The following is an 18,180-nucleotide window of genomic DNA, read 5'->3' as shown; positions in this document are numbered from 1 at the left end:
ACTGGATGAGGTTGCAACACTGCTGTGTATCAACTGGCAATAGAGAGTAGCAAAACGTGTCACGGATTGTCACATTAACGTTTGTTAAATGCCAGCTGCGGTCGCGTGCAAGGCGGACGTAATCCATGTCACCGTGTTTTTCTTCTCAGGAGGAAGTCACCATGGAAACACAGGTGCAGTGGCGTGACGTGGTTGCACTTTATATTGAAGTGTTGTTTTTCTCACACTAACGCTTTCTAACACTGTCAAATGTGTGACTGCTGGTGGCTGGTTGCTGTGTGTGTGTGTTGTGAGAGCAAAATTTTGCTCTCATTGTGTGTGTGTGTGTGTGTGTGTGTGTGTGTGTGTGTGTTTCGGTGGGGTCTCTCTGTAACAAGCAGGTTTGGAAGAAAAATAATTTTAAGTCCAGGATTTACCTAGCCTGGTAAACCAGCCGGTCACGTGAACTCACATTTCATTTCGTTCAAGAATTTCCTGCTGTTGAGCTGTAGTAGAAGTGTGTGTGTGTCTGTCTGTGTGTGTGTGTGTGTGTGTGTGTGTGTGTGTGTGTGTGTGTGTGTGTGTGTGTGTGTGTGTGTGTGTGTGTGTGTGTGTGTGTGTGCGCATGCGTGCGGTGTTTATGTGTGTGTGCGTGTTTTGGTACTGCACCTTATGTATGTGTATCAGGCCAGGCATGTGTGTGTATCAACACTCCTCTCCCCTTCTCTCCGTAGAAGGAGTCATAGCACTCTGAAATGAGGTTAAAATGTCCTAACATACCACACACTGATGGTTTATTAGACCCGTCCCATTAAGCCGAGTTCAGACTATATACCAACCCTGATTTCCCACTCGGCGACATTTTTGGAACTCGCCGAAGAAAGTCCCCAGATCAGATGCAAATCGTCGATTGCTACATAATGTGTGAATTGTTCACAGACGTGGCCGGGGAGCTCGCCGATGAGTCACAGATGCCTGACAGATATCTAGCAGGCTAAATATGTTCTCGTGTCAGGGGAGCATCAACGTGCTACAGCCAATGAGAGCGCAAGATCCGTATGGAGTGATGACAGCAGAGCAAACTCATCTGCATCAGCAGCTCCATGTCTCTCTAAAAACATATTTCAGAAGCTAAATGTTTAATTCTGTTTCCACTAGAGACTTTTCTCTGTCCTGTTTATAACTACAGTTGATAGTTTTGCTGCACTGCTCGACACAAGGATTTAACAGGAGGACGGCTGCTTTACTCCAAACAACTGTTGTTGCTGTTGACTAAATGATGCTCTTCTTGCGCTGCACCTGAGCAGAGTCACGCACGTTGGAGCTGGAGAAGACGCGCACTCCAGCTCTCCACGATCATGATTATATTATAAGCCTTTGAATTGTGTTCTTTAGAGCAGACTGTATGGCCTCCGACAGCACCGGGCGTAGTGTGAGGAGCATAGACAGACTGTATGGCCTCCGACAGCACCGGGCGTAGTGTGAGGAGCATAGACGGAGGATGTATCGACTCTATGTTGTGCGAGCGTGTGTTTAGAAACAAAGCCGTCTCGTGAGCAGACCTGTGTGAGACTTGAGTTCTTCCTTGTTTTCGCCCTGCAAATCAGTGCACTTCTCCGATGTGCGATCCCTTGTCGCCGCCCAGTCATAATAGGGTTAAAACCACGACGACTCCAAGACTCCCGATTGCAAGACTGCAAGTTGTGTAATCTGAACAGAACAGTGATCTGCTGACTTTGACCGTGTGTCCGTCCGTGCTGTTACTTTCACTACTCACCGGAGATGAAACGCTTCATTCTCATGTACTTGACGCTGTAAGGACATATTAAAGCATGGGAGAGACTGAAAGTAATGATTTGAAGCTTTAGGGCGGCTGTCATAAAATACTTTCATTTTGTGTGTGTGTGTGTGTGTATGTGTGTGTGTGTGTGTGTGTGTGTGTGTGTGTGTGTGTGTGTGTGTGTGTGTTTGTGCACTAATCAGCATCTGAGGAAAAGCAGAGCACACCAACAACCTGTTTTGAAACTTACCATGTCTGTCTAACTCTTCCTTCAAACATCCCCTCACCCCTCCATCCCCTCAAACCTCCGTCGCCTCACCCCTCTGTCCCAGGAGGAGGAGTCTCTGCGGGGGCAGGTGAAGGACCTGGAGGAGAAGCTGGAGACCCTGAGGATGAAGCGGGCGGAGGACAAGGCCAAGCTGAAGGAGCTGGAGAAGCACAGGATCCAGCTGGAGCAGCTGCAGGAGTGGAAGAGCAAGATGCAGGAGCAGCAGGCTGAGCTCCAGAAGCAGCTCAAAGAGGCCAAGAGGGTAAAGGGGGACAGATGGATGGATGGATGGGTTGCATGGTGAATGGGTGGGGAGATAGATAGATGGCTAGGTAGATGAATAGATGTAACTTTTATACTGAAAATGTAGCCATAAAAATAGTTGTAGAAACCGAGTATATACTGTAGGTAAATCTGATGCATAGATGGATACATGGGTAGATTTTTTTCATTTGAAAATTGTATTTAGAGGTGAAATGCACCGTCTCATTTTTGAGAGGCTCCTCAGGCACGAAACATAGAAATTAACATTTAAACAAAACAATATACAACAGTCCAATGACACAAAACAATCAACATTTACAAAGACATACACACAAGGGCTCTCACACAATCCCAAACCACACCAGTTACATCCATTACAAACATCATATTTACAAATAATGAACAAGGAATTTAATGAATTAACAAACCAAATAACATTATCATGACCTTGAGAATACACGGTTCCATCCGACTTCCCTGTCAAGACTGAGCTAGTCACATTGAACCTACTCCACGAGTGTCCGTCAACACATGCAGAGCATTTTTTTTTCTGTCTATAATTTTGAAATCAAATAAGCTCAGCTCCATTCAACTCAACTATCCCAAAGGCAGATAGAACCCCACAACTCCAAGCTTACTCCAAGTATTGAGTCTACTTATGAAATGAAAATGATAAATGGATCAATATAATTAAGTGTAGAAATTGAATATGGAACAACGTTTATAGCCTGGTTAAAACCATCCTGATCACAGGACGTCACATTCTCTTGCGACTCCCGGCCGCCCGCATCAACTTCCTGAAATGACAATGTAACCGGGCCAATCAGGGACTCTGTCGTAGTTGTTGACGTAACCGGGCCAATCAGGGACTGCATCGTAGTTGTTGACGTAACCGGGCCAATCAGGGACTGCATCGTAGTTGTTGACGTAACCGGGCCAATCAGGGACTGCATCGTAGTTGTTGACGTAACCGGGCCACTGGCAAAATAGTAATGGCGTCTCCCAAAACAACGAGTGGTCATGTTAACGTCAGTAGAGTAAACAGTCATAAGTGCAGTCATTGCCGAAATAGACTCAATAACAACAATTAAATAAACAATTAAATTAAGCAAAAAGAACAAGAGTTTGCAACAGCAGTTTCTCAGTGGAAAAGACGTTTTCGCCATTCCAGTATTTAATCAAAGCCCAATATTAGCTCTGTATTTTGGCAAACCAGTACATCAGCCTCATGCTATTATGTACATGAATGAATTTTGCAGGAGGCCAAAGAAGCGCAGGAGGCAAAGGAGCGCTACATGGAGGAGATGGCGGACACGGCGGATGCCATCGAGATGGCCACGCTCGATAAGGAGATGGCCGAGGAGAGAGCAGAGTCTCTGCAGCAGGAGGCAGACTCCCACAAGGAGAAACTAGATGAGCTGACCATGGACCTGGAGATCCTCAAGCATGAGATCGAGGAGAAAGGTAAATACTCAGACGTAGAGATAGGTTCTGTATGGGATGAGAGAATTGTATGATGCTTGGATTTGGGAAACGTTTACAAAGCTGGTTGTATATCTTCAGAAACACATTGTGGTCAATCTAGAGCAATAAAACTGTTAGCGATGCACTCATCAGTTTTAATTTATTTATATTCTATTCTGATCACCAATTTTGTAATGTGTGATTGGCTGATCACCAATTGAAATGATGCATGTACCTATTCGTTTCAATTCAATTTGTTTCAACAACAAAAGCTCAAAAGTCGCTCATCCCGATCTCGACTCTTCTCGTCCCTGGCACCTCAATGGTGGAACGAGCTTCCACCTTCGGTCAGGACAGCTGAATCACTGCCGATCTTTCGGAAAAGACTCAAGACACACCTTTTCAGGCTCCATCTGGGCCCTTCTTGATCTAACTTCTTTCTCTCTCTTTCTTAAAAAAAAAAAAACTAATCTAAACTAAACGTGTACCACTGTTCCTTCAGAGGTTGTAGTTGTGTTTAACACATTGTGCCTCATGAAAACATAAGAGTTTTTATCCAAACATACTTAGTACATGTTGGTGGGCATCCGGGTAGTGCAGCGTTAGATAACCTGCCTACCAAAATGAGGGTCGCAGGTTCGAACGCCCGTGTTACCTCCGGCTCGGTCGGGCATCCATCCATACAGGCACAATCGGCCGTGTCTGCAGGTAGGAAGCCAGACTAAGGGTACTGAGTCCTGGTCACTGTACTAGCGCCTCCTCTGGTCGGTTGAGACACCTGTTTGGTGGAAGGGGAACTGGCTGGGGGAAATAGCGTTATCCTCCCATGCGCTACGGCCTGCCGGTGAAACGCCATGCTGTCAGCTGAAAAGAATCAGCTGGCAACTTCACACTTATCAGAGGAAGCATGTGCTAGTCTACAACAGGGGGAATTGGCCAAATACAATATATGAATACAATAATATGAATAGAATAATCAAACACTGTCAGTGTCAAACGTTCTGTTCAGAATTCAGCAAAATTAAATGATGCAGTATCTCTCTGCGACGCGCTCCGGGCAATTCTGAAATAAAAAATCGCAAGGCCACATAAAGAATGGATGAGCCAATTATATAAACAAATGAGAAGCCTGTAATCAATTAACATCAAGTGGCACAGGAGTATCAATAACGAATGTAGGCCTATGATGTGATCAGGCACCAATCACCAGTGACCTGTTGAAAGGTCTCCATTAGTGCAGCAGTTTTTCTTAATCCCCATTTTCACAACTGCGGCAAGTGGACTTGGCAGTCACCAAGGTCGACTTAGCCTGATATTAAGTGGACTTGGCAGTGACCAGGGCCGACTTAGCCTGATATCACACTGAAGTGTGTCAACTCCATTTCCAACTTCAGAAGCAGCCAAAACTCAACTCGGTGCAGTGGGCGGATTCGAATGTCTGGACCCAGGCAGGGCCGACCCATAAGAGGAAGAATAGTGCCATTTGTGTAATTGAAACTGGAGCCTTGACATCATCCCTGTTGGCAACAACATGCAGCAGTATACATTTTCTTTGTGCCATAAAGTAAAAGTAAAAGTTGGCTGTCTGTTTTTGGCCCAGCAGCGGAAAACAAGCTTACCGCATCCACTCAACACAGCTAGACAGACACAAATAGACAGACACAGCTAGACAGACACAAATAGACAGACACAAATAGACAGACACAGCTAGACAGACACAGATAGACAGATACAGATAGAGCTCATTGGTGTTATTTTTTTGGGTTCCTCTCAGGTTCGGACGGCGCTGCCTCCAGCTACCATGTCAAACAGCTGGAAGAACAAAATGGCAGATTGAAGGAAGCTCTGGTCAGGTAGGTTTGTTAAAAATTCTCTCTAATATTATAAAGTGCACAAGCAAAGTAAAGGCAGGTTTCAAATGTCTAGTTTCTGATGCTTATGGAAAAACTGTCCTTTGTAATGGATGTGATTTAAAAATGTAGCTAACTACAATACCGCGGTAAAAGTAAAATTACTGACTTTAAAAATACCCCAAAATTATAGTAACACGAGTAAATGTAATAATGAGTTAATTCCACTCTTATAAAATGCATACCTGTAATTACACTATGTAATATGAAGATAGAAGAGCTCATAAAATCCCTGCGTAACAGTAAATTTCTCAAATTAATTGAATCTCCAGGCTTGATTGAATTGGATCTCTGCAATGTTGCAGTGCAATGTTGGGCAGTAAAGTACTGTGTTACTGTAATTGTATTACTTTCCCCAGTAACTAGTAATCTACAATTATATTACAGTTACTAATCCAAGTAACTTCAAGTGTGGAGATAGGTCTTTCTATGTGAGACTACTGTGTTGCCAGAACACGATTAGTTTTTTGTCCTAGGTAGGCAAATAAATAAATAAAAGGTCTGCCCTTTAGATGATTGTTGACGCCTCCTTTAAGGTTAATTATTGTTCCAATAAAGTGGATTTGGTTCTAAAAGGAGCTGGCTACACAGGTTGTATGTAACTTTTCAGAAGGAAGGGGGGGGTTAGCTAAAGTAATTTAGTAATGTAAGGAGTAATGGAACTAATTACTTTTGATACCAACTAATAAGTAAAGTCATTTTATAATTATTTAAAAAAAAAGTAAAAATTAACTAATTGCATCTCCTGAGTAACCTGCCCAACACTGGTGGTATGCGTGAGCATGTCCTCTTATCATGGTTTTGTGCGTGTCAGGATGCGTGACCTGTCTGCATCGGAGAAGCAGGAACACGTGAAGTTGCAGAAGCAGATGGAGAAGAAGAACGTGGAGCTGGACACTTTGAGAAGCCAGAAGGAGAAACTCCAGGAAGAGATGACCGTGGCCGAGAAGACCATCGACGAACTCAAAGAACAGGTCAGTGCTTTATTATCAAAGAGCCAGTTCAGACCAGACCTTATGACCGGGCAAGCGGCAACTTTACAGCGACTGCAGTCACATAAATCAGGGTTTGGTAGAGAGAGAAAAACAATCCTGTTACAGAACCCAGATTCCCCAGATGTGATCCCCTTAAAGGAGAATTCCAGTTTTTTACACCCATATTTCCAACTTTAAATATGATGTTTAAGTCACCCTGACAACTTCGGTTTGATTAGCATCAGCAGAAACGATAATCAGTTTGAACTAAGGTCCAGGGTGTAAAAAAACTGAATTCTCCTTTAAGAGCAACTGAATCCCTCTCTGCTGAAAAAACTATGGAAAAAGTAATTCCCAGAAAAAACTAATGGCGGACTAATGTGTACACAAACAAACAAACAAATATACGTTATATCCTGTAAAAAGAAAAGAACGAATGATTACATCCCTGATGACTGCTCTCATCAGTTTCCACACCTGCTGTAATGTCGGATTGGTCACTGATGATCATGATGTTGCGATTTATAAAACATAGGATATAGAAGCATGGTTTGGTTCTGTAGTATTCAGACCATTGAATGTACAATATATGGACGATGCGTTTCCGCTTCCTACTGCTATGCAAAAGTGAAGCCAAAATATCTCACTTCAGCAAGCTGCCATCTTGCTTGTGTGACATAATTTGGAACCGGAGTCTTGGGCTGAGTTGAGCTGAGCACCCTCAGCCACACCACTGTCTGATGGAGGTTTGAGAGTGGCTGTCACAGCTGTCAATCACCCATTTTTATATCATCAAATAACTAATTAACTCATTGAGTGCCAGCCACTTTTGGAAAACGGATGCTCCCAGTGCCAGAGTTTCAGAGCGTTTTCAGTGATTTCTCGAGGCCCACAGAATATTGTGTGATATTACTATGTAAACACCGAACACGCTCAAAGAACGATGAGACTCTCTTCTATCATCAGCAAAAAAAGGTTTATTGATATCATTTTCCGTTCTTTAGTTATGAGCCGGAGAATATAGGTTGATTTCACCAAAAAGAGACGTTTCAAACTAGAAGCTGAGATAATTAGCCTTTTGTGAAATGAAGCATTTCAAGCACATGACTGACTCTGAAGCTAATATTTTCTGATGTAGTGACACCCCAAAAATAATTTCCTTCAATAAAACAGTGAAAACAAAGGAATTTTGTTTGGCAAAATAATATTTTTTAGCTGCAACCAGCAGCGCTGGCTAGGGATGGGCGCGAGTACTCGGGTACTCGAGCACTCGTTCATAACGTCAGTATTCGAGTAACGTTTCTGCTGTGCGGGTACTCGCCCCACTCCCCACCCATTTAAAAATGGTCTAAGATCTACGCACGCATCGTCATGTGGATCTGGCAGCATGAACTGCACGGGCGTCAAGTCAGCCAGAATGTACAAGTACGTCATCCGCTTTGTTGCTTTCAAAATAAAACGTTTATTGTAACGTAACCTTATTTATTTTGAGTAATGCGTTGCAGCCACAGTTTCACGCCATATAACATCACAACGAGTATTTTGATACAAGGTTTGCTGCTTCATTCGTTGAAATACTTTTTCTCCTCCAACGTGCATCAATAAGCTATTTACTTTTGTTTAAGTAACATTATTTTGAAAGTTTTAACCGGAAGTTTTTCCAGCTCATCCCGAAAATGGTGGCTGGAGATATTCTCCCGAATGAGAAGCACGCTTCTTCATAGCGCACGCCCGATAAAACTCATTCAAAACATTACACTAGTTTACTGACTACACTGTCGTTTCCCATAACGTTAGTCACAAGAAATGTGGAGAAAGAATCACTTTTTGGGAGACAATCGCTTCATGGTGATCACTATTCAGCTGCAGCTGTAACGTTAATCACACTGGTCAGTTTTCACTTTTTGGCAGAACACCGGACCTTGTAATCCGTGGATTTACGTTAATGTAACAGTGATCATAAAGTAAAATGGATGATACTGGACAATAACCTGACATTGCTGGACAAGACATGGAAATGCCTTCGCTTGTTTCACAACGTGTCTGCTCCAAAGCGCTAATGCCATCCATCCAACCATCGGAGATAGGCTACTGTCTGAGGTAGGCTTTAGATGTTAGCTTAGCGTCACCCAATATCAGTCAGTTCCTCTCCTGACAAAAAATGCTCCAGGTAGCGCTTTTTCCATGCAAAAATGCAAACGTAATGTGTGAACAGCCCCCCACACAGCAGATTACCCCTGCTCAGCCATTACCATAGTAATGACACTTATTCTCTGTTTTTTCCTCGACTTTCTCTAATCTGGAGAGCACTGTCGCCACCTAATGGGTCCGTAAAATAGCTTTTACACATTCAACATCCACTATACTTTCACAGGAGATGGATCAGGCTTTGATCCACGTCCCACCATCAAAAAACGCAATTGACGACAATCGTCGTCATTGGCACTCTACGTTAGCATTTGAATTGACGACGATTGTCGTCATTGGCACTCAATGAGTTAAAAGTGTATCAGAAAACTTTGTACTTGCCTAAAATGACAGAAACCATTTTTGGGAAACATTTATTTGACGTATACTTTGATTTTTCTTTCTTTTTTTCGCTCATGTCCCATCCTCTAACATTGGGGGGGGGGGGGGGGGGGGGGGGCTTATGGCCTATAGTGGGACCACCCACAAGGGGGCGATCGAGATGTTTTGGCTTCACTTTTGGGGAGCTCATGACATCCATATTTTATAAAGTCTATGATTCAGACAGCAACTCTTTAGGCAACAGGCAGTAAACCGCAAACAGGACTTGGAATCAACTCATTGCTGCTGGTTGATGATGATGATGACAAACTGTGTTTCAGGTGGATGCCGCGCTGGGGGCAGAGGAGATGGTGGAGACTCTGACAGAGAGAAACCTGGACCTGGAGGAGAAAGTCAGAGAGCTGAGAGAGACCGTCAGTGACCTGGTGAGTGAAGCACATCTGTCCCCCGCAGCTGGGATTCGAACTCGGAACCTTCGGCATGGGAGGTGGACGCTCTAGCGAGGAGGCTAAAATCCATGAGCTCTACCCTCTGCTCCTAGAGCGTCTTTTGAGGTGTCGGGGAGTGAGTTCTATTTCATCCCTGCTGACCGCCAGAGGCGGTGCTTAAGCACTGAATATTCCCCTTCGCGCATGCGCAGTTCGAGTATTGTATACCAACAATGTCACCTGTGACCCCCTGGATGACCGGACAGAGGTTATATCTTCCGGTGTCATCAGGGATCATTTCCTTTTCAACTTCTCGCGCGCAGAGTGCTTTTGAAAGCATTACGAGATACTTCATATTAAAAAACGTACATTCCGTTGCTAGTAGTTCCGCGGCCGTTGTTGGTCGGAGCAGCGAACGTTCGCCCTCCAGGAGCTGCGACGGAAATATCTTCCTCGTATGAGAGGAGTTATTTTTTGTTCAGGTGGACGCTGCGGCGTTCTTTCGCCGATAAGGCAGTGTTTTCCACTTCCCTCTCCGGACAAGGTGAGGTGATTTCATAATTGTTTGCAAAGCTGTATCTTCAACGATACCTACTGCTGCAGACTTGCCGGTGAGTGTTGCGTTGCGCAGCCTCCTCCCGGCATTACAAGTGTGGGGGTTGCGTTAGCGCTTCCCGGTTGTTATTGGTTATCGTTATTGTTATGTAACTTGAATAAACCTCTGTTGGGGAAGGCTGCGTGCGCGCTCCCTCTTCCCAGCATATGGCCTCATTTTGTTCATTAACGTTATAGCTTCAGCGCTATGATGAGTGTTTGTTCGTTGTAAGAGTGGTTAAAAAAAATAAAAAAAAAATAGCCTCTGCTGGTATAGGCAGCGTACGCGCTCCCTCCCCCCATGGTCTCATTCTGTTCACTAACGTTATAGCGTCAGCGCTGTGAGTAGTGTTTTCATTTTGAATGAGTTTAGATGTTGTTTTGTTTGGTGAATAACCACTGCTAGTGACAGTAATATTAATTAATAGATATATTAATTAATTACATTGTGTGTATATATATATACTGTGTAGGAGTAAACCTCTGCTGCCTGCTGGTATAGGCAGCGTACGCGCTCCCTCCCCCCAGCATACAGCATCTACAGTAGGGACCAGTTGCGTCCGCGCTCTGGGCTAACTGTGAAGGGTGTGCATTAGCCGGTGTGGCGGTGTTCCTAACTGGTGCCACCATGATGGATAATGCACATTATTGCACATCCTGTGAGGCTCCTCTGCAGCCAGAGGATGGCCATGATCTCTGCCCCGCGTGCCTTGGTCCTGTGCACCTGAGGGAGGCACTGTTGGACAATCCATGCATGAACTGCAGCTACATGCCTAGGGCAGTTAGGGCTGTCAGACTGGCAGAGCTGGAACACCCAATGGGCGAAGGTGACATCCCCCCATCGGGCCAAGTGTCTCCGCTCCAACGTAGGAGCTCTAAGCGTCTGGCTGAGGCCGCTGCGGTTGGACCCTCCAAGAAAAAGACGAAGTCTGACCGCAGTGGGCTGTCATCAAAGGTGGCTCAGCTGTCCACTGAGCTGGCCCAGATGAGGTCCATGCTCATGGCTCACCAGCCTGGTGTCCTCTCAGAGGAGGCTGAGGTGCCCACTCCTCATATGCCGGTGCTTGCCCCAGAGGAGGATACACTCTCCCTGGCAGCTTCTGCGACTCACTTTCGGGATTATGGGGAAGACTCATTGGATGGGGTCTCCCGGGCCTCAGGGCCGGGCTCCCATTCCTCCGCTCACAGTTCGCTGGCTGAGACGGAGGACCACCCCATGCGTACGGTCATGCGCAGGGCGCTAGATCACCTACGCATGGATATACCGCAGCAAGCGGAATCGGCTCCCGCAAGCGCCTTCTTCAGGCGCAGGCCAGCCTCCACTGCCTTTGAGGTCCCTCACTCAGTGGACTACATGAGGGAGTTGCAGGCCTGTTGGAGGGACACTGGAGCTTGCTCCCGTCTCTCTGCTGATGGTCGAACCCTGGCAGCCATGCACGACACGGCAAGAGTTGGCCTGGATCACATGCCAGCTATGGAGCCTGCCATCGCATCCCTCATTGTTTCCCCCGATGAGGCTCTGCGAAGGGATGCTAGGTGCCCCCGACCCCAGTGTCGGATGACTGACGACCTTCTCACAAGGGCTTATGGTGCGGGAGCTCGGGCCGGTCGTATAGGCAACTCCCTGTCACACCTCATGCTCGCCCTCTCTGCTTCACTACAGGAGGGCAATGTTAATGCTGACTCCGTGGCCTTCTGTGATGCGTCACTGGAGGCGTTCGGCCTTATGTCCAGGGAAATTGGACGGATGATGTCCGTCCTGGTCCAAACTCGTCGCCAAGTCTGGCTTTCACAGTCTAATTTGACTGAGGCGTCGAGGAGGACTCTCCGTAGCCTCCCAGTGGAGCCAGGAGAGATGTTCGGGTCAGCGGCACAGGAAGCGCTGGAACGAACCATCCAGGCTGGGCAGACCAGGCAGCAGCTGGCAGGTCTTCGCCGTATGCCTCCGCCCACCAGGCCCAGGGGCCCCTCGGCTGCTCCCCGAGGCCGCTTTCCACCACCAGCGCACAGCAGTAGCCGTCGTGAACCTCAGCAGTACACGCAGAGGCGGGGCCGTGACTTTCGGCCCTCCAATCGGCCTCGGGCCCCGGATCCTGTCCGTCCCCCCTTCAGGGCCCCTAGGGGCCGGGGGGGCGGACATTGAAGCCGCGGGGCCGGCTGTCGGATATTTTTTCCATCAGCAGCTCAGGTACTGGGCTGCTCATGCTTCAGACCCGTGGGTGGTTGCCACCTTAACCCACGGGGACAAGCTTCAATTCCGACGCCGGCCCCCAACATCCAGCCGGGTCAAAATTACCATCATAAACGACCCGGTGAAAGCCATAGCCTTAGACCAGGAGTTGGCTGCCCTCCTGGCCAAGGGCGCCATCGAGGCTGTAGACCCTCTGTCGCACCCCAGGGGGTTCTACTCGACATACTTCCTCGTGCCGAAAAAGACTGGCGGGTTTCGTCCAGTCTTGGACCTGAGGGGACTCAACAAGTTCATGAAGGTCATGCCCTTCCATATGTTGACCACGGCAGACGTTCTGCGAACTGTAGCCCGTGGAGAGTGGTTCACATCCATAGACCTGAAAGACGCTTATTTTCATGTCCCCATTGCCCATCAACACCGGCAGTTTCTGCGCTTTGCCTATCGAGGCCACCACTGGCAGTTCAGGGTGCTGCCATTCGGGCTCTCTCTCTCCCCACGGGTGTTCACGAGATGTGTGGCAGCGGCGCTTGCACCTCTGCAGTCTCAGGGCATGAAGGTCCTTCCGTACCTAGACGACTGGCTGGTCTGCGCACCATCCCGAGCTCAAGTGGCCCAAGATACAGGGTGCCTCCTGTCCCACGTGTCCCACCTAGGACTCAAGGTAAATATGGAAAAGAGTTGTCTAGAACCATCTCAAACCACAACCTTCATTGGGTTAGCATTAAACACTGTTACTATGACAGCCTGTCCGTCCCCACACCGTGTGGACGACATCCTACGCCTTCTTCCCTTGTTCCAAAGGGGAAGACTGTTGCCCTATGTCACGTTTCTTCGGCTCTTGGGCAAACTGACATCCATCGCAGCTGTTGTTCCGCTGGGCTTGCTGTCGCTGCGCCCCCTGCAGAGGTGGCTGAACGGCTTCCGCTTGGAGGCCAAGCGGCACAGACACAGAAAGGTCAGAGTGGCACAGCAGTGTCTCCTCGCCCTAGCCCCGTGGAGGGACGGGGCCTATATGGCAAGGGGGGTCCCTATGGGCTCCATCCCGTCCCGCAGGGAGACTGTCACCACAGATGCCTGCCCCGCAGGATGGGGTGCAGTGTGGCAGAGCAGGACGGCTCGCGGGCAGTGGTCTGGGGAAGACCGCGCCGGACACATCAATGTGCTGGAGCTGCGAGCAGTGCACCTAGCTCTCAAGAACTTCCTGCCATACCTGAGAGGCAGGCACGTCCTCATTCAGTCAGACAACACCTCGACCGTCTATCATATAAACCATCAGGGTGGAACCAAGTCTGCACGGCTGCTGCAAGTGTCAAGGGACCTCCTGACATGGGCGGCCCCCCGCCTGATCAGCCTACGGGCAATATATCTACCGGGAGAGCAGAACCACTTGGCAGACTTCCTCTCCCGTCAAAAGCCTCCATCGGGGGAGTGGTGCCTCAACCCAGAGGTGGTGCACACAGTCTGGAGCCGCTTCGGCAGAGCAGAGGTGGACCTCTTCGCCTCAGAGGTGTCGACTCACTGCCCTCTATGGTTCTCCTTAGCGGAGACAACCAGCCCTCTGGGCCAGGATGCACTGGCTCATCCTTGGCCAGAGGGTCTTCTATATGCCTTCCCACCGCTTCCTCTGATTCGGCTAGTACTTCAGAGAGTTCTTCAGGAGGGGCACAGGATTCTGTTGGTGGCCCCCTTCTGGCCAGGGAGGACATGGTTCCCTCTGCTGCACAGACTCTGTCGCAGCGCTCCATGGCGCCTCCCCGACAGGAGAGATCTTCTGTCCCAACTGGAAGGTCAGATCTGGCATCCCAATCCCCAACGCCTCCAGCTGTGCGTTTGGCTGCTGGAGGGCCCGAACCACTACTCAGCAGCTGTGTAGACCCTGTCAGGCATACTATAATGAATGCAAGGGCGCCATCCACTCGTCTGCAGTACGACAACAGATGGAAGCTGTTTTACAACTGGTGTATGGGTCGGAGTGAGGACCCAGTACATTGTTCTGTGCCTACTGTCCTTGAGTTCCTGCAGTCCCTCCTGGACAAAGGTCGGGCTCCTGCTACTCTGAAGGTGTACGTAGCGGCAATGTCATGTCGACATGCCAGAGTCGACAATGGCACAGTGGGGAGCCACAGTCTGGTGTCCCTCTTCCTGAAGGGGGCTCAGAGGTTGCATCCTCCAAGAGCCCCGAGAATCCCAGCATGGGATCTTCCCCTGGTGCTGGATGCTCTATGCAGGCCTCCCTTTGAGCCCTTGGCACAGGCAGAGCTAAAGTGGGTGTCATGCAAGACTGCATTCCTCCTGGCCATTACCTCAGCAAAGCGGGTCAGTGAGCTGCACGCCCTGTCTGTCAGTGTCTCATGTCTGAGGTGGAACTCAGATGGCTCGGGGGTCACTCTGTGGCCAAACACAGCATTCCTCCCTAAGGTGCTGTCGCACTCACACCTCAACCAGCCAATACGGCTTGCACGATTTGACCCCCCACCAGGAGAGAGGGGGGACAAGCGGGAACTGCTGTGCCCAGTGCGGGCCCTAAGAGCCTATATTACAGCTACCAGGTGCATTCGACAGTCAGAACAGCTCTTCCTCTGTTATGGTGGCCCTAACAAAGGTTGCGCTCTCTCCAAACAGCGTCTGTCCCACTGGATTGTGGACACTATCAGCTATGCCTATGGGGCGAGTAACCGCCTCCTGCCATCCGGCGTGAGGGGCCATTCTACCAGGAGTGTCTCCACATCATGGGCTGCCCTGAGAGGGGTATCCCTGGGGGACATATGTGCTGCTGCCTCATGGGCGTCACCAGACACTTTCTCCAGGTTCTACCGGGTGAATGTTGCCACTCCCCATCCACTGGGAGTGGTCCTGGTGCCAGAATCCTCTGATTCTACTCATTGAGGTGGGTACTCAGGATTCCTCGTGACTTTGCTGGTATAAGTCATTCAGTGCTTAAGCACCGCCTCTGGCGGTCAGCAGGGATGAAATAGAACGAAAGTTACGTATGTAACTACGGTTCTATGAATCCCGAATGACCGCCAGAGCGCTCTGTCACTCAGAATCCTCGTGTGCTCGCGAGAAGTTTCTGTAGGAAATGATCCCTGATGACACCGGAAGATATAACCTCTGTCCGGTCATCCAGGGGGTCACAGGTGACATTGTTGGTATACAATACTCGAACTGCGCATGCGCGAAGGGGAATATTCAGTGCTTAAGCACCGCCTCTGGCGGTCATTCGGGATTCATAGAACCGTAGTTACATACGTAACTTTCGGTTTACTCACTGCACAGCGTGACCACTGGCTACCATTACATTAGCAAACAGAGAGAGACAGACAAATATGTAAAAGCAAGCAGACATGGCTAAGATCATAACACAGTCATTCCCAACCTGTGGGCTGTGAAGGTATTGCAAGTGGGCTGCCAAATCATTTGAAAAACATTATGATTTTCATGAAATAAATAAATAAGAATTATTATCATGAGAATACTGTACAGGTTAACAAATTAGCAAAATAGCTTTGGTTCATTCGTCTAAAAAACATAGTTTGGATGGGAATCTATAAGCAGCAGTGAAGCGTACCCCGCTAACTTATTTTTCCAGCTTGGCCTGTGTGTATTTATATAGTAGGACTGACGTCAGTGAAAATTAAAGTGCCACTCTTTGCTGACTAATTTTTTCATTATTGATTCGGGCCAGGGTCATTAACATTAACAATACAGTACTGCCCTCTGGTGTTTGCATCCCTGCAGTCATTGTTGAATTGCTATTTGAATTTGATTCAAGTACTCCTCTGATTAATTGACCTCGCTTGGCACAAACAAGCGTGTAGTAGAAACCTTGTCCAGCTCTTGGTCAAGGCAGGCAAAGGCAATCACAATCACTCACAGTAATTTAAAATGAAAACCAGATATTCAAGGATCCTTGAGCAATGCATTTGTCCCATATATCAACACTGGGAATAGGGATCTGTTCTTTGTCAACTGAGTTAGTTCAAGTAATAAGCGGCAACATTTTCATATATCTATGGAAAGGTCAGATCAGAAAGGTGGTTTCTAGGAAGTGCAGTGCAGAAATACCACAGCAATGAGTGTTGCAGGGAAAAAATATAAAAACAGGGAACTTTAGCATTACCACCTTACTCATCAACTCTTCAAGGACACCAGCATCCTTGACCGACATGACCATCTTTCAGAGGCTGTAGTGGGCTAATTTTTAAAGACGATGTGAAGATGCTGGTATCACATGAAACTAGAAGACCTAAGGCATCCATTGATGTCATTCTAGGTTTCTGAGCAATTTCCAGAACAGAAGTGTTCGCCACTCAATCACTGAAAAATGCAATTCTTACAGAAATCCCAAAATTTTCCTATGGTGTTCCTCAAGGTCTTGGTGTCTCAATGTGATATTTTAGATTTTTTTTAAGAAATTCTTGAGTGCTCAAAAATGGTTAAATCTTGCATAAAATCTGGGTAACAAGTGGTATCAACCCCCAAATTGCGGCAACAACTTATGAGACATAATTGATCATGGGGAAATTGGGGGTGGTCATCATATACTTCTCATCATAATGTTCTAAGCACTTATACTCAGTCTAAACTTTCTACTTTTGAATAAACACTCAATAAAACACAATGTTTATGGCATATTTATGACTAGAAAACCTTGACACACAGTGCTGAGCTGCATCTCAAATTAATCTTGAAATTCCCAGCTTTCAGATGATGCATACCACTTCTATGTGGCATATACTGTACTATTGAGCCGCTATCTCACCCGGAAGTCCCCTATTATCATTGTTGTCAGTTGGAGAGGGGTAGAGTGGAAGTGGTCAAATAATGGTTATCAACTGATTTCAATCAGGGACTGACTCTGGTCATGCGTTACTGTCTCCACGCTGCAGGAAGCCATCAACGAGATGAACGACGAGCTGCAGGAGAACGGGCGTGAGACGGAGCTGGAGCTGAGGGAGATGTTGGACCTGGGTGCCTCACGGGTCCGAGAGGCCGACAAGCGGGTGGAGGCTGCCCAGGAGACTGTGGCCGACTACCAGCAGACCATCAAGAAGTACCGCGATCTCACCGCCCACCTGCAGGTACCATCACCCAGAGGGGCGGCCAAGACCAGTGTGGGGGTGTAGTGTTACTGGGGGGAAAAGTAATGAATTACACATTACTTGTTACTTTTCTTAGGCAAGGCAAGTTTACTTGTATAGCACATTTCATACACAGAGGCAATTAAATTAAATCCTCTCTTTTCTCCCAAACTGCTTTGAACCAATCTAAGTAAAATAATTAATTATTTACTTATTACTTAAAATAAAAAATAATTAGTTAGTCTACTCGTTACATTACTTGTGTGCTACAACTTAAAATGATTGTGCTAGGCTTGCTTGCATTCATTGAGCCAATAAATATTTTAGACCTAAGCCCCGTTACCAGCAGGAGTCTAAATGACAGCCACTAAATCTTTCTTTTAAATGTTTTACAAAAGATGCAGCTTACAGCATTCAATTCAGACGTTGTGTGTTGCATTTCCCAGTTTGTTGGCTCATTCATGTCACTCTAACTTTACTGTCATTTAGAGCTGCAACCATTAATCAGTTAGATGCTAACTATTAAATATTCTCAAACTATTTTGATAATCAATTAAATCGGTTGACATATATTTTTTAAGGGGGAAAAAGTAAAAATTCTCTGATTCCAGCTTCTTAAATGTGAATGTTTTCTGGTTTCTTTACTCCTCTCACTGAATATCTTTGGGGTGCGGACAAAACAAGACATTTGAGGACGTCATCTTGTACTTCGGGAAAC

The 18,180-nt window shown here is 47.2% G+C and overlaps 1 protein-coding gene across 1 annotated transcript in view; it reads left to right on the top strand.

Annotated features, from left to right (window-relative positions):
- Positions 1 to 18,180, top strand: part of LOC310773610 (dynactin subunit 1-like) — a gene marked incomplete at its 3' end in the record, with an annotated part of 82,570 nt that overhangs the window by 42,282 nt on the left and 22,108 nt on the right. The window contains exons 10-15 of the mRNA XM_083633531.1: positions 2,092 to 2,289; positions 3,551 to 3,755; positions 5,530 to 5,608; positions 6,480 to 6,639; positions 9,489 to 9,593; positions 17,271 to 17,462. Of these exons, the coding sequence (XP_083489657.1) occupies positions 2,092 to 2,289; positions 3,551 to 3,755; positions 5,530 to 5,608; positions 6,480 to 6,639; positions 9,489 to 9,593; positions 17,271 to 17,462 (939 nt within the window). The remainder of the gene's footprint in view (positions 1 to 2,091; positions 2,290 to 3,550; positions 3,756 to 5,529; positions 5,609 to 6,479; positions 6,640 to 9,488; positions 9,594 to 17,270; positions 17,463 to 18,180) is intronic.

Source organism: Poromitra crassiceps, assembly GCF_964638095.1.
Source record: "Poromitra crassiceps genome assembly, chromosome: 3".
NCBI classification, from domain to species: domain Eukaryota; kingdom Metazoa; phylum Chordata; class Actinopteri; order Beryciformes; family Melamphaidae; genus Poromitra; species Poromitra crassiceps.
The sequence above is the reverse complement of the archived record's forward strand: the minus strand, read 5'-3'. Positions and strand labels throughout refer to the sequence as shown.